The 27,294-nt window shown below is 41.3% G+C and overlaps 1 protein-coding gene across 1 annotated transcript in view; it reads right to left on the bottom strand.

The window, feature by feature from the left end:
* Positions 1 to 25,628, bottom strand: part of LOC121278728 (sal-like protein 3) — a 53,626-nt gene extending 27,998 nt beyond the window's left edge. Inside the window, exon 1 of the mRNA XM_041189097.1 lies at positions 25,524 to 25,628. Within this exon, the coding sequence (XP_041045031.1) occupies positions 25,524 to 25,599 (76 nt within the window). The 5' untranslated portion in view covers positions 25,600 to 25,628. The remainder of the gene's footprint in view (positions 1 to 25,523) is intronic.
* Positions 25,629 to 27,294: the final 1,666 nt, after the last annotated feature.

Raw genomic sequence — 27,294 nt, 5'->3', positions numbered from 1 at the left:
CAACATTATTTATGTACAAATGATACAGCTGAACAGAAACGCACAGTTAAATGTCAAAATCCAAAAACTGCAGTCTGAGATGCGCCTCTCCATTATTGACTTTGCAAAAATGGCATCTCGCTGCCTGCCTCAACATTGAAATGCATTGAACGGCATGAAATTTCTGTGTTTGTGCAGTAGATACAAACTGAACCCACCACAGAAAATCAAGTCTTGCCCGTTTAAAATCGAAGTACTCTTTTAGTGACATGGCAAGTGTTAATTACAGTCAATCTCTCTGGCTTTGAAAATTAACTGTCCTGGCGTCTCATTCCTTCAGGTTTTAATTGTTGACGGAGATTTTAAAAAAGTAAAATATAAAATTAAAATGAAATCCCTTTCCATTCTGTCACATTTATCTCTTTCTCTCTTAACCCTTTTCCTTCCTGTCACATTTATCCCTCTCGCACTTAATAGTATCTCCCTTTTTTCCCTCTTTATTTCTTTCTCTGTATATGATTCAACATTGAATTCACCCATTTGACTTTACAATCCCTTCTCAGTGCTTGTGCTGTTAATTTCACAGTCCTTCAATCTGATTAGTTAAAGAGATACACAGTTTCCTGCCCTGTTCATTCAAGTTCTAGATGCCCTGTTTCCCCATGCTGTGATGCTACCAGCTTGTACTTTCATCAGCTTGCCACTCAAAAACGTAAAAACCTAAAAGTGCACGGACAAGTATAACTTAGAGCAGGCACCATTAGGATGCTCTGTCACGAAAAAATATGTCCCATTGTTAGGAATGGTTACACATATGTTTTTATTGCTTATTGGTAAAAGGTACAGGGTTACAGATGTAACAGCATGTCGAAGCTCTTGGTGTATGTACAATTGTTTGAAACTCTCAATTTACAATTCAATTTCTTCTTGAAATTCTTTTAGCCAATGGCATAGTGGGGGTTGTGGTGAAGGAAGGGGTTGGGGGGTGGGGGGTGGGGGGGGGGGGGGGGGGGGGGCGGGTGTTGGTGGTGGTGGTGTGTGTGTTGGTGGGGGGAGATGGGAGGTGTGGGCGAGAAATCCTTGCCAGAAATGGGAAAAATGCATCACTAGCCTGTACGGTCAAACTGAATATTTAGTCCACTCTCTGCCAGGAACAATAGTGGCCTGTGCAATGAGTAGCAGCATTTATATTTGCGGTAAGCAGCACTGCTGGCTCCTGGGGCACCAAGGAAAATCATTACTTTATTCACCGCACCTCGGGAGGAACGCAAGCACTAGCTCATTTAAATTGGAGCGTGGCCACTGAACTCAAAGCTCACATCGACCGGGGCAGTGGTGGAAGTGCTCCAATCAGTCTTGGCATTCCTGAACGAGGGAATGAAACAATCGACCCATGTTTTTGTGCTTCTGATCTCTCCTCAGTTACGACTCCTGGAAAGTCCATGTGTGTGAGTGTGTGTACGTCCAGTGCAGAGCAATTCAGACACGGTTATGAATACTCGCCTCCCCTACCCCTGCCATCAGTCAAATAGCCTCTGGATGATCATTCATGAGGAGTAGTCACTTGCAAGGGGATATCAGCATTCACAAAACCCTAAACCAGCAGGAACCCAGGTGAGAAGAAAATTGAGCAAAATGTTGCTTAATAGCAAACTTCCATCAGGGACAAATTAGGACTTCAGAAAATAAACTAGCAATATACTACTTAGTATTAAGTGCTTTAAAAAATTGCATCAATGCTCTAAAAAGGAAAAATAAGGCATAATCCTGTTAATTCAATAACTTGGTATGAGGTTTAAAATCTGTCCCATATTTAAGCAAGACATAAAAAAAAAACATTTTTTTGGACACTGCATGTTTTGGATAAGAGACAAAATAGCTTACCTAAAAACCTCTTCATGCAACCTTACAACACCCACCATTTCTATACGGCATTTTACAGGAATCCTTTTGAGATAGAAATCTTTTTACTCTCAAGTTTTCTTAATGAATACGGTATTTACTTCCCTGGCAGACACCAATATAATTCATTACCTTACAAGAAAGCCCTCTTTATTAAATGTTTCTGTAGACCTCTTAATGCACAGTATCTATTACCTAATGCATACGTATGATCTGTAGAATTAATGTTGTTACCTAAACTGACAGAGCACGGAAAGCTCCATAAATGACAATAGCCATCTTGCTCTGCATACTAGAGTAGTTGTTTTTTAATCTCTTCCCCCATTTTTCACTGTTAAGTCCACACTGGCTGCAACCTGCCATCATGCTTAATGCTCTGGGCCATATGGCTGCTACAGAGTCATCGACTGTCACATAGTAAACTGCCTAATAGTTGGATATGCTTCAGTGGGACTGGGATCAGAGTGATGCCAAGAAGTTTTTCTTCCCATCGTGCCCCGCATCCTCCAAATGCTTTTCCTCATAAGCTGAAGTGTCCATTGTTGTGCAGTGCACCAGCCAGTGGCTGAGATCAGAAGCTTTGATACCTTAAATCAGAATTATTAAATCCAAGAAACTTGGATTATGGTTCACAACTAGAGTTTCTAAACTCTCCCACTGTGGGAATGTAGATGCTCCTTCAAAGAACCTATGTTTGTGCTTTGGCAAATCCCCTGTTCATTTTCCAAATGTGGATTTTCATTTTTTGGGACACCAAGGTGAAGGGCAAACATCCATGATGCAGTACACTACCACAGCTGAAAAGAGTAAAAAAAAAATTAGGTAAATCTGGGAGCAGTTAAAAGGTGATGCCCAGCTTGGGTTTTTAAGAGTCTGAAGAGATAGTCAACAAGCTATGATGTTTGTAACCCACGAGTTATGGAGCAAAAGACTGTGCAATCAGCTTTAAGCAGCATGAAGTGATGGGGGTGAGAATAGCACATAGCATGGTATCTTGTAGCTGAAAAGAACAATGCAGAAAAGTGCAGAGCAGCATGAATGAGGGCACTGTTAATGAAAGAGAGTGAGAGGGACAAGTGAACTCATGACAGAGAAAGACACGTTAGCTGGCAGTGGTGAGAGAAAGATTGACTATCAACTGACCAAATTCTTCTTCTATTCTATCTAGAGGTGTCAGAGGTGTTAAAAGACCCTGCCCTGGATAATTTGTTCTGAGTTCAGCTTTGTATAATTTAAGAATGATTAAGGAGAAACGAAGTATTTGGCATGAAAGAGGAAACCGAGCGTTTGGGTAGCTTTAGTAATGGAGGAAGTGTGAAAGCTTTATTTGAGGTCAGAGGAGATAATGAGGACAAGAATGTTGACAGATGAGAAAGGACTAAAGGTGAGGCCATTAAAGTTATGGGACAGAGCTGGTAGACTTGCAAGAAACATAAGCAAAATGTGCTGAAGAATTGAAACTAAATTTTCGTCGCACCATTGAAAATGGGTGAAATGAACTGATTTAGCCATTACAGTGTAAAAGCATGGAATGATGTGTATACTGAAGACCTTATGATCTGAAGGACATTGATGACTGTAGAGTAGAATTGTCAACAAAATAGGTGGATAGATTGGAGAATATGTGGAGGAGGCCATTATACAAAAGAGGAATACAGTGGGTTATAGCACAGACCCAAGGAGCTGAATCATGGTATGGGCCATATCTACAGTACAGATAGAATAATTTATGAGGAAGCTGGATAGTCATGAACATAGCTTTGGAAGCAGGTCATATGATAACTTTTTAGCACTGCACAGTACCAGACTCTGTCAGAGATTTTGGAGTTGCTCAAAGCAATGACAGACGATGCACCAAAGTGATCAAGAAGAGTTGCATCACATAGCAAAAACGTCAGCAGTGGATCAGCCACATGAAAAAATCTACATTGTCACTCATGGATTTGGTCATGATTTTTAAGTTGATGCACATTTAAGAGTTAACAGCGGACTCCTATTCCTTTGGAGAACACTAAGGGCAGTAGGGAAGTAGATCCAAAACAGGAAAGAGTGAACATCTGCTTACAGGGTAAATCAATTATGAGTACATTTCTAAATGGAAGGAAAAATGGAGTGAGAGTTAGAAAGATTGAAAGGATGAGATAGAGTAGGGTTAATTTGAAGGTATTTTGATCGGAGGGATCAGAGATTGGAGTTCAGAGCACAGAAGAACTGACAGACTAGAGGTGATTAAAACTCTGTCACAATGGTTGAACAGGTCAAGAAGTGGAGGAACGATCTTTAATGCACTCAACAAGAATAGAGTTTGAAGACAAAAGTGAACCAAAAATAAAGTGCATATGAGAGTGGTGAAGCAGAAACAATCAATGATTTGGAAAGGAAATGGGATGGGTTCTGGGTTCAGGCAGGGAAACGGAAAGGGCTGGATTGCTCCATGGAGACCTGGCATGGATCTGATGGGCTGAATAACCTCCTTCTGCACCAGAAATGACTCTAGGACTAGCTTTTTAAGATGGCAGGGTTTCCCTTCCCACCGTCTGAAGAGTCGGTGGGGAACACATCCCCACCGAAACTGCCTGCCCTGCAGCTATTTAACGCTCCAGTGAGCTTTAACTGGCTGGTGGCAGGACTTCCGCCCCTCATGGGAGGAAGTCCCATCTTAGAGAGCTACTAGCCAACCTGATTGGCCAGCAGCTCTCTAGTCCCTGCAGTGCCAGACGCTGCAGTGGACAGGACTGGGACTGCAAGCAGTCCCCAGAGCTGAAGTCCCAAGGGTCCAGGACCGGGTTATTTTGAGGGTCTTAGGGCAGGGAGAGGAGGTGAGGCCTGTGGGGTTGGACAGAAGGAGGAGGCTGGGGGATGGGGGTGGAGGGGTAACCTGCGATGACGGAACCGTATTGAGGGGGGTGCACCCAGTGTTAAAAGGGGTGTTCTGTTGGAGACCCCCTCCACCCCCCACTTCCCGCCCGAGGCCTGAACTGACCCGGAACTCCTCACACCAGCTTGAAAAATGAGGCTGGGTGGGAAGGGGCCCTTTAATAGTCAATAATTGGGCCTCAAATGGGGCAAGGGTAGGCAAACTGGACTAGGCCTTGCCTGTCCCAATGTAAAATTGCGGAGAGGTTGGGACAGGTGGGAACCCAGCGTGAAGCCCAACTGAACAATTTTAGGTTCACCTTCCCCTCACTCCCCCCACCCCAACCCCCCTCCCCTCCCCCCACCTACAAAGCTGCTGGCGGCAGAATGTAAAATTCTGCTCATTTGTTGCTGGAGGCCTGGTGAGAAACCCACGCTGCCTCTTTTCAGGAAGGCCTGCCAAACCAATCAGGCAGGGGTAAGGCCTTCTTCTGGAATCAAGACTCTGGGGCTGGAAGTTTCGCCTGTGGCATGGTTCCGGTACGCCACTATCCCACCTAACTGTGTGCCCTTCCTGCCTCCAAGCTCGTCGCCAGTAACAGCAGGAGATTCTGTCCTGTGACTCGATAAAAGGGTCAGCTTTTCCCTTAGCGGAGCAAGGGATTACGACAAAAAAAAAGAGTTGAAAAGCAAGATGCTTAGAACTTGGTGAGGAATGAGGAGTAATAACTGCTAAAGCCCAGGAAGACACTGGCTGATATACTTTCCCGGTAATATTATATTTAGTGGTAGAGTGTCAGGTATGGCAGAACCAAGATGCAACACTAGATTTGACAGTCAGGGAAGGGAGAGGTATGAAACCTTCCAAGTCAGCTGCAATAGCATCAATACTTCACTGGTGCTGACAGAATGACAAGGGTAAATGCTGCAATTGGACTAGGTAAAAGAATTCTCAAAGACTGTCAAAGTTGGTTCATTTATGCTGCCAAATGACGAAGAACTGACTGATTTGTTGCCAGGTATTCTAAAAGAGGTAGACATAAGATAGTGATCAGAATAGTCTAATGAGACAGTTACGTTCTAAGATTTGGAGCTGGCGAAAGGAAAGAACTTGCATTTATATTGTGTCCTAATGATTTCAGGATATACACCCAATGAGATACTTTGAAGTATAATCTTTGTTGGAATGTAGGAGGACGCAATACCCAATTTGCACACAGTAAGGCCTCACAAACAGCATTGAGATACATGCCGGATAAGCTGTTCCTGTTACAGATGTTGATCGAGGAATAAATATTGACCAGTGCACTGGGAGAACTCCCCTGCTCTTCTTTGAACAGTGCCATGGGATATTTTGCATCCACCCGAGAGGTAAATGGGGGCCTTTAGGTTAATGTTTCATCCGAAAAGTAGCACCTCCAACAGTGCAGCACTGAAGTGTCAGTCTGGATTGTATACTCATGTCTCTGATGGTGAGAAAAGCTTTTTTAGAGTTGAGCTGAAATACTGGTCTAATTTGGGTACGTTGACAAGTTATTAAAGGTCACTCAAAAGAAGAAACAACTCAGAACTAGTGGAACCAGTGCTGACGATGAACACTGAAGTCATTAGTGATTACAGGAGAGGGAAAGCTAGATAGAACAAGATTAAATTTTGCTTGACAACGAGTTAAGAATGCTCTAGGGAGCCATTAAGGTTAGGACATAAATAGACAAATTCATTTAGCATGGTGAAGAAGGGAAATTTTGACCACAAAGCATTAAAAATCACTGATTCAAGGAAGCTAAGTTAAGCAGCAGAGATGCAAAATAAATATAGTTTCAACTTGACTCAATCAAGGCAAAATACTGTGGATGTAGAAACTTGATGAAAGTTCACGGACCTGAAATGTTAACTCTGCTTTCTCTCCCCAGATGCTGCTAGGCTCGCTGACTATTTCTAGCATTTTCTGTTTTCAGATCAACTTGACTCAAGCTATCACTCTTGCCTCTGGGTCAGGAGATTATAGGTTTGAGACTCAAATCAGGATCCCAGGGTGTAACTGGCATTCTAGCACAGTACTGAAACTGTGCTACTTTATCAGAGCTATTCTCCTTTAAATGAGTTGCGAAACTGAGGTCCTGTCCGCTTGTTCAGGTTGATGTTAAAGCTGTAATAGGAAGTCATTAGGATTGGCAGTGTAGAAGGATTAGATCCAATTGGCTGAAGGACTCTCTTCAGGTTAGCCTATCTTGAAATAACATAAGCACATAACGAGCTGTGTTTATCTATGAGAAGCACAACTCTTAGCACCTCATCAACTTGAAGCCCCCCCACTGCCACCCCAGGCCACTCCTCTTTCACATTATCTATTCAGCTCTCCACCAAAGGATCATCACTTTCTTTTTACCAAAATATGCCTACCCAGGTTTACTGGCATTAAATCCCATTTGCCACATTTTTGTCCATTCCATCATTTTATCAATACCTCCCTACATCTTCCATTGGCTCTTAGAATTATTTACCATGCCTCCAATTTTAGTACCATCTGCAAATTTGGACACCTAGCTCTCTGGCCCCATATCTAAATCATTAATGTACATAGTGAACAGAACGTGACCTGGAACAGAACACTATGGGACTCTGCTCTCTGCAGGCACATCAGGGAGATTTTGGCCTGTGCAAAGCAGGGTGTGGTCAATCACAGAGCATGAATGAGGAGGCGCAATGTGAGATGACAGTAGAGGAACATGAAGCTGCCAGCTAGAGGTCCAGCACACATCCTTCTCCAATTGAAGAGTACAGGGATTCTTTCCTTATGGAGTCTGCCTCTACTGGAACATTGCTATTGGAGCAGGATCATCTTACGGAGTCATTTTGAGGCTGTCCAAGGCAGAATGCAAAGTTTTGGCAACTGTTAACTCTTGTCCCAAGATCTTGGTCAAGCCTCGCTTGGAATACTAGGTCCAGTTCTGGTCTCCCCACAAGGTGAGCGATATTGAGGCTCAGGAAAGGGTGCAGGGAAGGGCCAGCAGACTAATTCCTGGGAATAAAACATCTTGGTCAGGAGGATAGACTAAAAGGGTAAGGACTCTGCACCTCAGAGAAGCGAAGATTTTAGATGACCTGATAGAGATTTATAATTTGATGTAACAAATAGATAATGTTTCAATTGACACTTTTTTCCAATGGAATAGATAAATGGGGGAGTGGGGGACCAGGGTTATGAAGGTCAAAACTGGGTTAGATCAGGTGGTTCTTGGACTCCTGGAACAAGCTGCAGCCCTCATATGAAGGGCGCAGATTTGCCCTTAAGCGAGGGCAGGACCTGGTTCCAGCCGACAGACATCACCCCATCCAAAAGGTAGGCACTGCAAGGATTCAGGGCAAGATTGATCTCCTGGACTAGTTTTGATTGCCAACTGGATCTGAAAAGAATTTCCTGGATTTTTTTCCCTCTGGATTGTCCCTGGTTTTTATCTGGTTTCTCACTTCTCCCAGGGGATCTTGTGGTTTCGGGTGGGGTGGAGAGTGCATATATTGCGGTACACAAAGTATGGGACAGACTGGATGGAGCCGAGGGTCTATCTGTCTACCTACCTGTCATTGGTCGTATGTTTATAGTTTACGTGCAGTCACGCAAGATGGTTTCTTGAGATTGCTGGCTGCCACAGAGGGTGTGGGAACTTCGCTGTTAGCTCCTAAAATCATTGAATAATATAGTGCTGGAGGCCTTTTGGGTTCATCCTGCTTGTACCAGCTCTTTTGAAAGAGCTAGCCACTATGATAACCAAAGGATTTGTAGCAGAGGCCTAAGTGGTAAAGATTATTTCAATGTAAATGCCCAAACTATTGCTATTGAGGCCTTGGACTCCAGCACCCAAAAGACTCTCTTGTCCATTTTCTCATGACCTCATGGTTTTGTGAGAACATCTGTTTAAGTCATGGTACTGAACATTAACCACTGCTGTGAATCAGGAATTTTGCTACGCTGGAACATAAGGGGATCTCGACCCTACTAGAGTCCTTGGGTCCAAGGAGTTCGAGTAAAATGGCTATGCCAGTTTGGATGCATCTTGGACACATGCTGGAAGGGAGGGTGATGGGTGGGTGGGACCAACTTGCAAATGAAATAAGCACGGCAATCCTGAAGACACCAGAATGCTGGTGTGTTCCAGTGACTCCAGCTCAGATGGTGCAGTGGGCCCCATTAATGTCCCTGCAGCAACTATTTTTTCCTGTTGCCCACTGTGTTGGGGGCAGAGAAGGCCCATTTTTTCCATTGCTTTTGCCAATGCCAGGCCTTTGATGGGGTGGACCACTATTACACCTATGGCAGGAAGTTATCCAGAGGGCAAAAAATTTCAGCATCCTCGGGCACAGTCCCGTTTTCTGGTGTCACCAGTCGCTGTCTGCAGTACTTGGACTCCTGGAATATTCTGGGCCCTTGTGCTCGCTTTCAATTTACCATCATATACAAATGTTACACTGAACAAGTCTTGAGTAGAGATTTATGTTTCTACAATGTGTAATAGCTTGTAAAACTGGTGATAAAGAGTTAAAAACAATAAAATATTAATTCAGTCAATTTATCATTATAAGTGAAGCAACAACATTATGGATGTCACGGGGGTGAATTTGGACTTATTTAAGATTAAGAAACACGATTAGGAGTTTTACAAGCAACCTATGTCAGCTATACCATGTAGGTATATGACTCCATCTATACTGTGTCAACAATGAGCTTGTATTCCACTTCCCAAAAGCTCCTTCACACCTGACACACATAAATACAGCTTTTTCCTGCAGTCTCACTAGGTGATACAAACAGTCATTTGATATTTATCAAGAAGTTCTCTATTATTGACTTCGATTGGCTGGAGTCATTCATTTGGAAAACCTTGGATCCGATTTGCATAAATGAGATCAAGAGGAAGGTGATCTGGTAGTGCAGGGAAAAGCACATTACCACTATGTTATTCAGTGTCCATAGCAATTCATGTGTTTGACCACAAACAACCTCTAACACCGCAGCAGAAAGCAAGCAGCGAGTAAGGACCCCTGACCCATGCCCGCACCTTCTCCCAAATAAACTGAGGGGAGTGATTCACTCACTAAATAAAAAGCAGAAAATGCTGCAAACACACTGTGGATCAGCCAGTGCCTGTGAAGTGAACAGAACATTTATGATGGTTTGGGTGCTCACTCTTCATCAGAACTCACTCACGAATTTTTGCTGAAATTTACTAAAGGATTTATTCTGGTTACTCAGAATTTACAGGTAGAAGAGGGGAATGTTTAGTGATGAGTATAATTGCAGTCTGGTAGCCCCGTAGTTTAACCTGGGATTTTCTTTGACCCCTAACTGGAAGATAATAGGGTTGGAGTTTTGGGGCTAACTAGCGGTTAATAGTGCTTATCCACATCATGTTTAATAGGTGGCCATTTACTGAATCAGGCAGCAGAAGACCTTCTGTGAATCACAGCTGTTCGAACTATAGGTCAGTACAAATACCAGTTGCCTCTCTTCCCTCCTGGATCCTTTCCCTGTCCAAAAGCAAAAACCTAGTTACTGGCTTCATTGAGCATCACCTGCTCTCAATTCACTCTGAAGCTTGTCCTGGTTTAATCTGAAATGGACCTGCATTTCTAAAATTGTCACATCAGGCTGAATTTCATCAGGCCTCAGCTGAAACATTAGATGGATCACCATCTGAAAGGTAAAATGTTTTACCTCGGGTGCGGAGATAGGCGGTACTGACTCAAACTCACTCAAAACTATGATCAAGTCTGTCCACCCAAGGGCGCAGGATTAGATATAGGCAGCAGCTGGGGAGAAGTCCAGAGTCAGCCTTCTTGGCCGTAGCAGGGTTCATTGAGGTGATCAGTGTGTGCAAAAATAATACTTGCATTCAAATAACAAAGCGTGTCAAGTTGCTTTGTAATTGAGAATCACATCTGAGCAGGAGCCCCTGAGGGGCTTCAGGGAAGTGGCCAAAGCTGCCATTGAAGAAGCAGGGTTTTAAACAAAATTTTGAAAGTGGGCAAAGATGAAATGGCTTGGGGCGTTGCACTGTGTGACAGCAAGATGGCTGGAGACTCTTCTAATGAGTATAGAACCAAGGGAGGGAGAGAACATAATAGACTTGTGTTGAAATAAAAAGGACATGAGCAAGGGTACAGAGCTCGATCCAGTTACAAAGGTGGCGATCTGATGATGACAAGGATGTTGAATTCAATGTATTAGGTGATAGGGAGCTGTCAGAGATTGACTACAATTTGTATGATAAGCGAATGGAACTTTATGCGGAATAGACAGTTTTTATTAATTAATGGAATGTGCATGTTGCTGGCTAGGCCAGCATTTATTGTCCATCCCTAATTGCCCTTGAGGAGATGGTGGTGAGCTGCCTTCTTAAACCGCTGCAGTCTACGTGGTACAGGTACACATGCAGTGCTGTTAGAGATGGAGTTCCAGGATTTTGACCCAGCAACAGTGAAGGACCAGCAATGTGTTTCCAAGTCAGGTTGGTGTGTGACTTGGAGGGGAACTTCCAGGTGCTAGTGGTCCTATGCATCTGCTGCCCCTGTTCTTCTAGATGATAGTGGTCATGGGTTTGGAAGGTGCTGTCTAAGGAGCCTTGGTGAGTTGCTGCAGTGCATCTTGCAGATGGTACACACTGCTGCCACTGTGCATCAGTGATGGAGCGAGTGTATGTTTGTGGATGGAGTGCTAATCCAGCGGGCTGCTTTGTCCTGGATGGTGTCAAGCTTCTTGAGTGTTGTTGGGGCTGCACTCATCCAAGCCATTGAAGAGTATTCCATCACACCCTGTCTTATGCCTTGTAAGTGGTGGACAGGCTTTGGGGAGTCAGGAAGTGAGTTACTTGCCACAGGATTCCTAGCCTCTGACCTGCTCTTGTAGCCACAGTATTTATATGGCTAGTCCAGTTCAGTTTCTGGTCAATGGTAACCCCCAGGATGTTGATAGTGGGAGGTTCAGCAATGGTAATGACATTGAATGTCAAGGGCAGATGTTTGATTCTCTCTTGTTGGAGATGGCCATTGCCTGACACTTATCAGCTCAAGCCTGGATATTGCCCAGGTCTTGAGGGTAACAAAGTTCTGAATGAGTTGATTTTTTTAAATTATCCTTTCATGGAACGTGAGTATCACTGGTAAGGCCAGCATTTGTCGTACATTCTTAATTGCCCTTGAGAAGATGATGGTGAGCCGTCTTCTTGAACTGCTGCTGCCTATGTGGTGTAGATACACCCACAGTTTTCCTACTAGGGAGGGAGTTCCAGGATTTTGATCAAACAACAGTGAAAGAACGGTGACATAGTTCCAAGTCAGGATGGTGAGTAGCTTGCAGGGGAACTTGCAGGTGGTGATGTTCCCAGGCCTTATCCTTCTAGGTGGGGGAGGTCGTGGGTTTCGAAGGTGCTGTTGAAGAAGCCTTGGTGAGTTGCTGCACTGCATCTTGTAGATGGTAAACAGTGGTCCCACAGTGGTGGAGGGAGACAATGTTTAACTTGGAGGATGAGACACCAGTCAAATGGGCTGCTTTGTCCAGGATAGTTTTGAGTGTTGCTGGAGCTGCACGCATCCAGGCAAGTGGAGAGTATTCCATCACACTCCTGACTTGTTCCTTGTTATGGTGGACAGGCTTTGGGGAGTTAAGAGGTGAGTTATTCTCTGCAGGATTCCCAGCTCTGACCTGCTCTTGTAGCCACAGTATTTATGTGGCTGGTCCAGGTTAGTTTTTGGTCAACTGTAGCTCCCAGGATGTGGACGGTGGGGGATTCCCAGCCTCTGACCTGCTCACGTAGCCACAGTATTCATAGGGCTAGTCGTTGAGTTAGGGGTTTGTGTAGGGTAAAGCTTGGAAAGGCAGTCGAAAAACTGAGTCTGAAGGTGACAAAAATATGGATGAAAGTTTTAGCAGCAGTGCATGTGATAGCCCAGAGATGGAAGTAAACATTCTTGCTGATGGATGAGATGTAGGGATTAAAGCCCAGTTTTGGATTTAGCAGCACAGCAAGGTTATTCACCATTGGGCTGTGGGTGGCTGATGGAATTTGAGGACTAGGGCCCAAGAGTTTCTTGCAGAGTCCAAAATAAGGCAGCTTTAATTTTGTCACTGTCAAGCTGCAAAACAAAAGTTGGCTCACCCACAACTTCAAGTTGGATAGGGAGCTTGACCATCCAGAAACTGGTCAAGTCAAGGGTGTTAGTGGAGAGTTATGGGTGGGTACCTGTGAAAGTTGAGGATAAATGTAAGGGGGAGTGTCTGGTCAAAAATTGATTAATGAGAGTGAATTTAAAATCTTAACCTTTATCTAAAAATATTGAAAGAATATTGGATAAATTAGAAGAAAAGAAAATGGAATTCAACCAAAATAACCCCTGCCAAACCAAAAACATCTAAATTCCTAAAAATTACAAAACCTATCGGACATTGCTATTTTAGGATTGTTACTCCAAATATTTATATTAACGGGAATACTTCTGAAGCAGGCACAAACATAAAAACCATAGCTGTTCTATTCATATCCACCTTTTTCGAAAACATTAAGTGGCAACTGTGAATAAAGCCCATTTCACAAAGTCTGCTGATTTTTATCTTAAATATGTAAAATGACAGGGATCACCATTATTTATAGGCTGAACCAAATGAGTGAGCATAAACAGCTCTACTACCTTCCTTACTACAGGAGAGGCACTGCGTCAAGGAATGCAAATCAAGCAAAACTGAGCACTTGAAATGATATATGTGGTACAACTATGGTGTATCGAGAGAGCCAGACAACGTAGCCAATTCATAGAGTTCCCTCATCACTGCACCAAACATTCAGGAACATGTTTAACTACGATGGGGCAGGGGGACATGTCATTAAAAAACTCAGAGAGGAAAGGATAATTTAAAAGGCCACTTCACATATCACTAATAGATAAATACAATTTATATACTGTAAAATGACTTTTGTACTTCAATGAGATGCAATTTCAAGTATCCATCTCAGTATTGCTGATGCATGAACAGTTTGGCACATACAGTATCTGGCACTCTCACACTGAGTGAAGGGCTAATGGCATGTTAGTAACCCTTCCTGCAAAACATCCCTTTAAAAAAACCTCAGTCTGTGGATCAAAATAATTTATCCAGTGTTATGACTGATGGGAAGTAAAACCTTCAGGGCAAACAGATTTGTTTTTTTAAAAATCTGTTACCTCAGCATTACTGTCTCAAATCGCAAAAGCTAAATTGCAAGAATTCTCAAAACACTGGCCTTTGTGGTGGCAAGCAACTTTACAAATAAGAAGAGTTTTAAAGAAAAAAACAGGCCTCTGGAACCTGAATGTTTATTACGAATGCCTGCATCAACCACTAGTTACAAACTCGAGTTCCCATCTATATCTCTGTTTACATGCTCAGTACTGGTTCGGTTTTTGTACTGAATTTATAATTGTTTTGTATTAAAGTGCATCATGCAAATTTTGTACAACAAGTTTTGTACATTTTCTTATTTTTTTTTTCCTGCTCTCATGGCACTGCAGAAGATAAAAATGCATCTATGTCACAGCGCTGATTTTATAACAGCATTGGATTAGCGTGATTCAAATCGAGACCATGTAAACAGCCTGATTCAAATCCCTCGCTGGCTTCTGCCCCCTTGTACAACACAAGAGTATGCATTGACATGAACGTGATACAGTCTGGAGTACCTCCTGCCATGGTGCCATGCAAGAAGAGTACCAGGATTGAATTTAGCTTTGATCAATAGATCCATATAGAACTCAATCACCATTGTAAATGTGCTATATGATGTTTTTTAAAATGACCTGCTTGTTTTGTAGAGCACTGAAAAATATCTTGCGTATGCAAAACGAAGGTACTGTATTGTAATCCACAAGGACGATAAGGTGATAAGAACTGATAAAATATTTTGTCTTGGTCACTTTAAATTACAGGTCCGTAAAACAGAATTAGAGATTATTTCCACGATATTACTTTTCTCAGCATTTTTATACGAGAGAGAGAGGTGTTTTTAGATATGACTTTAATTTTTCATTTATTACTTTGCAGCACCCTGTTTGGCTGATATCAGGTGTTTCTTCTTCTGTTTTGGTTTGACTTCCTCAAAAAAATTCTGCACAATGCATTGTTTTTCTGCGACAGAAAGCAATTAATTTTGGCAGTGTTGCATTTTTTCTTTTCAAAATGTTAAACCACTTTATTTTCACATAAATGCTCAATGCCCTCATGTTAATTTTTCCACATAAAAGAAAACTATAAACTGTCCATCCTCACAAAAGAGGAAAAAGCTAAGGGGAATATTTAGCACAGGCAGTTCTAATTTGGGTAAAGACTGGTGGAGGCCCAACACTGCTAGCAACTGGCTAATAAAAAAAACAAATATTAAACATTCTGAAATGCAACCGATCTAAATATGTAGTTAGGTCTGCATTTCAAATACAACATAGCTTATCGGTCGAAGGAAAGTGATGGGAAAATTACTTATCTCATTACGAATTCTACAGTAAGATAATAGGTAGAGAGTGAGTTCAAAGGTGATAGCAATAAAGAAATCTCTAATACTCTTGGAGGATATTAGTGATTCTTGAATGGTGCAGGTAACCAATAAATGTTTCAAATCGCTGTTGAATATCTGATCAAATAATAACTCTGCCTGTACTGTACGAGAAAATTGAGGGGTTAGCAAACCTGTTAAAGGACTGGATTTGCGGCCTCTTCAAATTGATTTGCATATCCTGAATTTCCTGGCATTTTATAGGCCTTTATCCACCTTTAGTTATATTAACTCGCACAATATGATGACGGCACTTTTGAGGTACTTAACCTCCGCATTGACAGTGTCTTTTGTGAAACTCCCTCCTACACGTTAGAACCCCTCTGTGCAACTGAGCAGTCCTGGCTGTTGCCCTCAACTCAGAAAAAAGTACCTGAGCATGGTTATAAAAATATTATATATTCAAGCAAACATTTTCCAGCTGACAACACACATTCCAGAAAATTCTTCCCATTGAAAGCATCTTTTGAGAACTGGGTCTGATGCTTTTGACTGGTCAGGAGTACCCAATTATTTATAAAACCCTTTAATAAATCATAGCTATTTCATTTTGCTGTAGAAATCAATTATGCCTTTTTGATAATATCTAATCAGCGCTACTTTTAGTCACTGTTTCGAGTGAGCAGCTGAGGACACTGTAGATGAAAACTTGACATAACAGAAATGCAGGATGTTCCCAAATTATTGGTAAATCAAAAACTAAAGTCATATTTTAGAAATCTCTCTCTATTTTGTAACTAAATGTTTAGAAAAATAAAAGCACACAGGAATTAAGGGCTGTAATTCACTCTCTGCATTCTGCAGACATTCATTAACCACTCGAACTTCTCTCGTGTGATTTATGTCGTCAGAATCTCCAAGTTAAATTATAGCCATTAGCTTCCTGTCTGGCATTTATTATTTGCCATTCTAAATGCTAGCAAAAAATATTGGGGTATTTTCCCTCTCAAAGAAACTACTTTTTATTTTGCAATGATCTTAAATTCATATATTTTCACGCAAGCTACCAGGAATTAACACCTTTTCCTTTGTCAATGTTACAATTTTCTATTGCCCCAAAAGCTTCAAATAAGAAATAATGGCCATTATGTATCACAAATATTCAACACAACTAATAACCACCATCTCATGCACCAGTTCTGTAGCAACTGCAATCCAGTGACACAGACTTATATATACTCGTATATATGTTTGAATCTCATTTACATAACATACATCACTAGGTACCTACACAGCAATTAAATTAACTAACCTATCAATCTGAAAAAAAGTCTAAATAAGGGTCAATATATCACAAACTCTAGTCTGTACTTAAAGGTTCACATCACCACATATCCTCCAAAAAATCGTGCAGCATAACAAACAATACAGTCAAAATTATTTTAATGGCATTAAAAAAATATTTTTACGGTTTTGCTTACACTAGCTACACTGTTGTATATTTCTCGTTCTTCCATCTGTGACCGCTTCTGCCAAAATCTCTTGGCGACAAAATAAAAATTAGTTTGTTCTGTCTTATTTACAAACAGTCATTAAATAAGTAAAATGCCAAAGCTTCTGGCATTCCAGTGCACAATCTCATTTGCAAGGCACTAGCTTGCAATTCCTAGCCATGCTGTTAATATTCAGGGTACAGATGAACACTGTTACATGTAATGGCAAGAAAGTGGCTTGTTCCCAAAACGCTTTATTTACCCAAACAGCTAGTCCAGGACTGAATAATTGTGTTGGGAACAAATTAAAGGGATTTGCTTATTTCAGAACTTTATCTGCAATTTGCTTAAATTCGTTTAAGTGCAAACTTGTTAAAATGAAATACTGTGAACATATGACACAGTATGTCAGGCAAATTAAATAATATTTGGAGGGTGCTTCATGTAATTGCTACCCATAGAGCACCAAAGAAGGGAGATTTCATATGAACAGTCTCTGAGAATTTTTTTGTTAAAAAATTGAATAATTCAAGCTTTTTTAAAATATAAAAACCACACTGAATTTTTTCCAGAAGACTGGAGCCAGTTGTAAATAACTGCTCAGCTTAAATGGAGCAAGAAAGGAACTAATGTCTGTATTACTTGGAGCCGAAGTGCATCAAAATGTTTCCTTGTAGTACAGTTTAACTGAAAATTTGTGATGAAGCACTCTCCGTCTGTTGAATAAATTAATCGTTTCTTTTTTAACTCTTTATGGTGCCGTGAATGCTGCAGAAAAAGGATGAATCACCACAGACAGAACTCATGCTGCGAGACAGGAGGAGATAAATAGGGATTTCCCACAGAGTTTTTAACAATGCGGGAAAAATTCCAGATTGAATGTCAGATTCTTCCACCGTGGTCTTTGCAGCTCAAAAGGCTGCCAGCAAGAGGCTGAACAGAGGAGGGCACTCTCGCTATGCTAAACCCTATCACTGACCTGGCACATTCATTATGATCTATTCAGTAGCCCAAGTCTCAGGATTTGTAACATAGAACCACCTGTGGTACAGTCTGCAATAGTATTCTATTGGAACAGTTGCATTTTCTAAGTATTACAGCATTGCATTACTCGGGCAAAACAATTAGCTCTTTGTGTACAAAACGCAGATGTGGAGAGGGCTAATACATTCCTGATATGATGTATTACTCTATACACGTTGAAAGAGTAATATGTACAATACTGAGATTTTCTTAACCTTGAAGTTTCTTCCCAACTAATTTCCTTCAAGAAATAAAAGTTTAAAATAACTTGTTGCTCTTTCTAGAATCATGGATGTGCAAATGAGGGTAGTATATATATCAAATTCTGAATGCATTGGATATAAACTGCTAACAAGTATTATTGACACACCTAGTGGGTGGTCTTAAAGTCTCCCAAATGGTTGATTATGAAGCAAAGAACAATGGGAGATTAAATGAAGAAAACACTGAGCCTTTTCTCATTGTGCCGTTGTCCACCAGTCATTAACAAAATGCCGAACTTAATAGGAAACACTGTAAAAATGAAAGCTGAAGCTGACACACAGCAAATTACAAACTTTCAGCATTCCTCTACTAAAAGTGGTTCGGTAGTAATATGCTAGCAAATGGCTCTGCCTCTGCACAAAGAACTCACTGGCTGGTTGGTGAAGCTGACAAGGATCTGATCATTACAAAGACGTTCTTTAGCTTTCAACTATATACCCTGGATCGTTACCTCTCCCTCCACCTTTCGAATAAATTATCTCCAATCATCAACTGCCACTCAAGATTTGTACACTGCGTAGTATATGCATGTTTTAATAAATGGCACTGGAGAGGAATAATTAAATGTAACATCATAATATAAAAATGTGGTAAACTTAAAATTGGATCTGTACCTGCCTGTTTTGAGTTGGTTTCTGCACAGTTCTCCTCTAAAAGGCAGCAAATTCAATGCAAATCGACAGTGTGATAGCGACCGTGCTGTTTTGAAGGTTCCACCTCAGTGATGTCATGGATAGGGAACTGACACATCTGAGGCAGCTACATATTCAACTTTTTCAATACTCTGAATCAGGTCCCATGGTCCCAATTTTACAGCTTTCACACCCAGTCATATTTCTCCCCTTTTTATTGTCATGTCAAGAAACTCAACGTTTGCCAGCAAGCATGACTTATGAGACACACTTCACTCATGACGTCACTTCCAGGTAATGCAGTTTTGTACCACAGAGTGCTTCATTGCCATCGGGAAAATTAATAAATAAAACAAACCACAAACAAACAATCGAATACATTTGGAACTCTTGATTCTGAAATAAGAAAAGGGACCCTGACAGGTACACCAAAGTATAGAGTTAAAGGTTCCGTGAAATGAACACACCCACTTTAAGAACATGAACACCAAACAAGCAGCAGAAATAAAACAGTTACAACACATAAAGCTTTTTAAAAATATAAATGCTAATGCCAATAGTTACGCTTTAGCTTACAACAAAACAACATTCTGCACTTGGAGGGTTAAAAATCTAGCCTAGCAAAATTTTTCCTACTTAAGGTCTGTAAACACTTCTCTTCATCTAGATGGGCATGTGATAAGCTGTGGCATGTAAGAAACTCACTGGGATCTCTGTTTAACACTCAAATTCAGTGTTAACACTTAACAGAACAGTGGTAAGCTGTGCCGCCAAGGTCAACGGCACAGATGTACTAATTGTATTATGAGTTTGACATCTAGTGGCCACCTCTGGCAGGGCAAAGCAGGCAAAGGTTAAATCAGCAAGCTCTGTCAAAGCGCTTCTAACTACCCACCCTCAGGGATAACCCATCAGATGCTTGTTGGCACACCATGCAATCCCACCTTTTCAGTGAAGCCAAACAAAGGAAACTAATGTGTTACACTGGACAACAATGCAGTACTAATAAAGAAAGGAAGCACAAAAGGTCAAAACAACCCCAGTTTTTTTTTTTAAAAAGTCATGAATAAAACCAGCAACAAATTCCAACTACAATCGTACCAAACCATTTCCCTCCCAATCCTGGAACTCCACACCATTTTCTGCAGCCAAAAAGCTCAGCATTAGTCAAACTGTTCTTTGATACTGAAGATTCAAAGAAACACAAAACTAAACAACTATTCCCACAACAAATTACATTATTTCTATTTTGGAAAATAGATGATATAACTTGCCTTTTGCAATTAAGCCCCGCCTTTGTTAATATTTTGACAATGCTGTCATCCACATAAAACATCCAGCTCACAAGTAGTTCAAGACTAACATATTATCAACGTCTGTTAACTTATATTGTGACCAAAAGAGACCATTCTGCTCAATATCTGAACAGAGGTAATACATGGCAAAAATGCTAAGGTAACAGCAATCAAAACAAAATTATTCCTAACAGCATTAGAATGAATGAGAAACTCCTAACTTATGCGATATATGGTTACATATGCCAATGTCATACTATTGGGACTAATTATTACTTAAATCTTTTCTATCTATCCAAACGTGGTAGTAAAAAAAAAATAACCATAGCAATAAGAATGATTTATTAAAATATTTTTTTCGATGAGATTGGAACTTTTTCATGCAAGAGGTGTAAAATAAAAACAATAATATGCAGCTCCTTTTTATTTTATACATGCCAGTTTAGCAGCTGGAAAACATAAGTTTCCTTTTAAGCTATCTGTACCAAGACCATTTTGTGATCAGTAGCTTGAGACAACAACGGACATTATTTACACAAGCTTTCTCTATCAAGTTAGGCTCTCTCAAAAACTGAGTTTCACTAACATCTATGGCTGATCCAAAACAATATCTGGAATGGTATTAAACGAATTCTGATTAGCAAAATAACTTCACGAGATGTCTTTACCTCAGACAGAAAATATTGTAACTACAATATTTCATTTCCTTGGCCTCTGTATTCCACACTTCCTTCCCTATAAATTTTACAGAGTGTCGTAAAAAAGCCGCAGAAACAATATTTTCACTGAAGTACAAAATTCTTCTGTGAAATATTTCATTTTAAATTTGTGACCAAGGAAGCAGAGCAATCAAATGGCAGTACAGCATTTCAACTATACTATTCTTAGTTGTAGGAAAATCACACCGCCTTACAGGATAATGCTGTGCAGGCATACATTTACAGAGTGCAATGTGCAGAAACAAATACAGTAATTCTGACAGAGTTGATAGCGTCTAGTGCCAAAGATTATTAATTTCTTTTCAAAAGGCTAAAGACCTAATGGTTCGTATTCATTGCCACACCAGCCTTACTACTTAAAGTAACTGATGTTCATAATAATGGAACCAAAGTTTTTCTATATCTAAAGGTGCAATTTAAAAAGGTTAGCTCATGTTGAAATAAGAATGCAATTCTTCAGGAACTAACAAAATGGAATGGTCTACAAACATCATTGCTTCACATGGGCAACACGACACTCTTGTACAAATTTACCACAGTGAATTGCATAGAATTATTTAAGGGTCATCCTTTACTCAAACAAATTACTATACTAACCGTACCACCATCTGTCACAATTTAAAATTAAATTATCTTTTGCTACCATCTTCTGTAATGACAACTTAAAATTCCTGTTGTATCAATTGTTAATGCAGCAGAAAAAGAAATGCACAAGGCAGCTCTAGCTGTGTGTACAAATTCATTTAAAGCTGCTGCAAACTCAACTTGCTATCAGTGAACGGTTTTAATTTACCAGAGCAGCAAGTGACAGAAACAGAAATACAGTACTGTCCATTGATGCCTTTTACCAAGCCTATCAGCTATTGTACTAAATAGATTACTATCATTACAAATGACAGGTCATAATACTTCCCACAGAGCTATTTTTCTACAGTATTATCATTCAATTCTGCAAATATTAACACAAAACTGCACCCTGAGAGGAGTGTTTGTCTTTATTAAAGATAGTTTTTGAAGCATAAATCATTGAAGAAGCTCAACCGTGCAATGTATCTGGATGGAAAATGTTAAGTGTCTCGATGGCATGGGAAACTCTTATTTACATTGAACTCTGTTTCTATCCAAGTATTTAAGTTCCCCACTGTGTTATCAATCCTTAAACTAAGAGCTTTTCAACAAACAGCATTTTTAGGAATTTGAAAGAAACACACTTAGTATATTAAACCTTGCAGGATTTATAAATTAGTATCATCTGCAAGATTACGTATATCTACTCAAAAACTGTTCTCTGTAGGGACTAAGCAAAGGAAATTCCATTCTGAACTTCACTGTACCACTGTTTTTTTTGTTTCCAGCATCTCTAAATGGTGTCATAATAAGAATGATTGCAGTGTTCACTCCAAAGTATTTAACAGTCCAAACCATGGAAAAATAATTTAATGACCCAATGCTTCCACACGGAATTACCAAAGACAAGGGGGGGAAAATAAAACCCAATTAAATAATAAAATGGAAACTCGACTGATAACGCTATTCAGGGTAGTGGGGGGAGAAAAAGCTGCCATTCATACCTCTACCTCTGAACTCCAATCAGTTCTTCTGTTGACTTCCAGATTGAAGATGGTAAAACCTGATTAAACCACCGCATTATACCACAATCCCAATCTGAATGTGTGAAAACTAACCTAAAACTTCCCCAGCAACCAATTACAACGCCCGCTTAAAATCTCGTGTAAAAAAAAATGTGAATGGTACACCAGAAAAGTTCCCTTTTTCCAGTACTGTAGCAATGACACAAGTCAGGGTGTTCCATAACTCAACAATTCTGCTGGAGCATGTTTTTACTTATGTCACTGGTGCATGGAAGTTTGTGGGTAAATATTTAACTACCATTACGAAATCTTTCTATTTTACACAAGAATGCAGCAGGAAAAAAAAGTATGGATTGTTTCTGAAGGCCTCTCTCCTACTTAGTAGTAAATCTTTAAAGCCCTAAAATCGTTACATGGCTGCAACGGTGGCTTGTGAGAGCCAGTTTACAGCTATTCAACAGATCACAATAATAATGCCAAAAATTCCACACTGGGATGCAGTGTAGTCCTTTTGATTGTGAGGCTGTCTTTTCTCCCCCTGCAGAAATAAATCCATTCATCCGACCATGTAGTCATTGAGGACGATACAAAACAAGCCAAGTGTGAGAAATTCTACGTGATGGAGTAAACAAAAAACATTTCCATGACAAAAAAAAATACTTTGCACTTAATCTACCTTACTATATGCAAGCTTTTCTTTTAACTTTTTTTTAAATATAAAAAATATATTAAAAAATGCTTTGTTGCCCCGTTGAAATCTGGCCTGGGAGAAACCTTGAGAAGCTGAGGACGGGCCGCCAAATAAATAATAAAAAAAACATTTACTATTATACATATATAGATATATATATATATATCTGTAAAGTCACGTGAAGTTTTAACATGAAGGAGAATGTTTATTGTGCTACATTGTAGTTGAATGTTCCTTTAGTGAAGATTCCTTAACCACAAAATGTTTTATAGGGAGAAGAAAGGTTCAAATGGACACGCACAAGTGGCTGAAAAACAAACCACTTTGACACGACGTTGAACTGTTTTTTTTTCCACCTCACTTTCTGTCAGGATTATTTCCCTGCCTACAAGACGAAGGGCTGCAGATACCGAATTTACAATCTTGATAACAGCAACACACACACACACACACACACACACAGAAATACACACACACACACACACACACACACAAATGTTATTATTACCCACACAGTGGCCAGTGTGCGGAAAGGACGAACTCTTGACCACAATGCGGCTTTCTGCTCCCTTCACTGGACATGCAGAGCCCGCCGCGACACTTTAATTCCCCATCCTTTCAGGAGGATGATTTCTCCCTCGCCTGTTTCAAAAGCGGGATATCGCTTGCAAAGGAGAACTGGTGCAGCAAGTCGAATAAACAAGTCAGTCATGAAAACTGCAGTTCCCTCCGACTTGCGAATTCTCCGTAAAAAAAAAATGAGCGCTGCTCTGTTGACATTTTAGAATAAGAAAAAAACTTGGGAATATTCGACTTTTTTTTTGGTTTTATACCATGGCAGGCTATGAAATGTGATGCTGACTGGATTTAAGGGTCTTATTTTTCTTCCCCTCCCCCTGTCAAATATATTTTATATATTATGTATATGTACATATATATATTTGGTTGACTTGAACGGGGCAGATTTAAAATTCGATGCTTTTCATGAAGGAAATGTTGGAGCAAGGAGTGCAGGAATGAAGTGGGGAATTAAAGATGGCTGGCAGGTCAAGCTGGGAGCTCGGCGTTCTGCTTGTTTTATTGTAAATTCAACAACAAACACACACCAGCCCCACACTGACCCTTCACCCAGCTCCTTCCCCTCCACCACGGGCCCTCCTTAACCCTAAACTAAACCCCTCAAATTAAACAAATACTGTTGTATTTCTTGTCTCACAACAAGAAAACTAAACTCCCCCCTCCTCCTCCTCCTCCTCCACCACCAACCTCCTCTATAAACTTCTGCCAAAGTCAAGCAAACCAGGATGTCCTTTGCTGATCTCACACACACTCTTTCTATTTTAACACACACACACACACACACTCCCTCTCTCTCTCTTGTCTATCAAACACTTCAAAGTTACAAGATCCGGTATTCTGCGAATTAATAATCCAGGGAGAAAGAAAAGGATTTACCAACCAGTACTGTGTGCGCTCACATCTGTTATTTAAAACACTCGAACTGGAAGGTTTCTTGGAAACACGCAGCTGGGGAAGGAGAGGGGTGGTGGTGTTTGGGGACGGGGGGTGGGGGGGGGGGTGGTGGTGCGGGGTGGGGGTGGGGAGGCGGCTTGTTGGTAGTGGAGGGTTGTTATGTGTTTGGATGTGTGTATGTGTGTGTAAGGGTTTGGTTTCCGAGGACCGAAACCCCGAGTCCAGCTCGCTTTCCAGCCCCGGTTACAACTCTCACTGTGGGCAGGGAGACAGCGGCAGACAACGGAGCTCCAACTCACCCCTTCAACACACAGACACACACACACACACACACACACGCACCTATCCAAAAACAATCAGCACCTCAACTTTTTTTCCTTCAAACGACAACAAAATAAAAGGAGAAAATGCTGCCACAGAAGTGGAATATAACGCACTTATCCAGCCAGATCACTTTCTAAAACTAGCCCAACACTCGCGCGAAACTACTGTCAGGCTGCGCCGCTCACTCGCAGACAGGCTAAAAATGTGTGACAAATGCTGCATTTTCCCAATGAGAAAGCAAACATTGCATTTTCGGTCTGAAGTCCACATTATTGGGGGGGGGGGGGGGGGGGGGAATAGAAGAGAGGGGTGGTTGAGAGAAAGAGGGAGAGAGAGAGAGAGAGAGAGGGGTGTTATCTGTGCCAACATTACATAGAGTTTGCAAGTTACCACTGAAATCTAATGCAAGCCCTCTTTTTTTCCAATAAAAATGCACAGATACAATTTTCACACACACACAAAAAAACCCCCTTTCGCCTCAACATCACCATCATCTCACACACACATCTTATCCTCTTAAGTGGGGAAGTGAGGAGGGAGGAGGAGGGAGGAGGGAGAGAGAGAGAGAGTGAGGAGGGGGGGGGGGGGGGTTAGTGGAAGCAGATAATAAACCAAGAAAAAATTTTCAAAGGGGAGGACAGGAGGAGGAGGGTAGGGGGGGGGGGGAGGGGGTGGGAAATCAAAAAATAAAAATAAAAAAATATATATATATACAATAACGACAAATGATGAGAAAAATTGGGAGGAAAAAAAAAGGCACACTTACAATTTTGCGAAACTATTGCCACTGCTTCCTCGTCCGACTTGAGATGCTGGGGCTTCGCTTGCTTGCGGCGCGACATGGTGGTGGTGGCAGATACATCAGCAACAAATAAAAAAATAATGTTTTTTTTCGCAAATACCCGAGTTGCAAAATTACGGAAATTAGCCGGGCAGGAGTGGCGCAAGTGCGCATGTCAGTATATAATTATGATTATCAATAATGCATTGCGATTAATCATCGCCACATCTGACAGCCGATTGGCTCCTGTCCAGAGGGGGGAGACACTTTGAGATTATTCAAATTAGAAGCAAGGAGCAGAGAGAGAGAGAGAGGGAGGGAGAGGGAGAGGGAGGGAGAGAGACAGAGAAATCAAGTCACTGATCAATTACCGTCCAGTCACTCGTATGGCAGCCGCGTCCCCTGCTTCTGAACTCCTCTCCATGTGTGTCTCTGGCGAGCATCAAGATATTCCACCCACCTCCAAACAAAAAAACACCACCACCACCACCCCCCCCCCAAAAAAAAAATGTTGGCACACTTTCTTTTTCAGCCAAGCTCTCTCTTTCTCTCTTTCTCTCTCTCTCCCTCTCTCTCTCTCCAGAATGACACTTTCCTCTTCTTGTGAGAAGTCTCGTGTTTCCTCCTTCCCATTCATATCATGTTTATGCAGTGTTGTGTGTGTCAATATCTCTCTGACAAAGCGCAAATAAAAAAGAGCTGGGCAGTTAACTTCGGTTTTGGTGGTAAAAAAGATGGTTGTTTTTTTCTCTCCACCCCCCTCCTCTCTCCAAATGCACACACACACACACACACACACAAACAACAACAAAGTTTTGTTTTTCTGTCTCTGCTGTGCTGGGTGTTTGAGATAAATATATATATATGTGTGTGCGTGTGCGTGTGTGTGTGTATGTGTTCAAAAAGGGAGAGAGGTAGAGACAAGAGTGCCAGCGAGAGGCCACCGTTAATGCGAACAGGAGAGGTGCGAGTCACGTCTTCTGGTAGTCGGTCTCCACACGTTCGGTGCCCGAAACCGATTGCTTGAAAGAGGCGAACGGCTCGAGTCGATGCCTTTCCCTTTGATGCCCGAGTGTGACAGAACAAAATTAAAAACGAGCGACAAAATCCTCCCAGCACCAACAGCCCAAAATAAAAAAAACCCCACACAACTATTCGCTTATTTATCAAACAGCCAAAATAACGACTGCTATGGTATCTTGGTCCTTGGGAAAGTTGTCCGCGGGTTTGAAGGCAGCACTCACAATCATTTCACACCCCCCCCCCCAACCCCGCAACACCACCACCACCACCACACCCCCACCCCCACTCCAAACTCCCTCCGTAGAATTTGGAGGAGATTTGACGGTAAGGAGTGCCGGTGTTATATGCAATGGGTATCCTTGCGTGTGTCTCGATGCGAGTGCGTTTAGAACTGTGACTGAGCCAACAAGTTGGAGCCTTTTCTGCAACAGAAAAAGGCACCGACGCAACAAACACTACGACATGCCGCCGCTAGGATGTACCAGATACTGTAGTTACTATCAGCAAACTATTCAGAAACATCAGCACCGCTCTTCGCTACTCTCTCTCTCTCTCTTTCTCTCCACACACATCGCATTCTCATTTCCCCTTTATTTTCTGACTCCCACCGAGCGTCCACATTTTTTGTGATCTTATCATCGCGCGTGTGTTTCTTTCACCACCACCCAACACCCCAGGCGCACCCCCTCCTTATTTTCTTTCATTTCTTCCTTTTTCTCGTTGAGAATGAACT

The sequence above is a fragment of the Carcharodon carcharias genome, chromosome 6 (assembly GCF_017639515.1).
Source record: "Carcharodon carcharias isolate sCarCar2 chromosome 6, sCarCar2.pri, whole genome shotgun sequence".
NCBI lineage: Eukaryota > Metazoa > Chordata > Chondrichthyes > Lamniformes > Lamnidae > Carcharodon > Carcharodon carcharias.
This window is presented reverse-complemented; position numbering and strand designations above follow the sequence as displayed.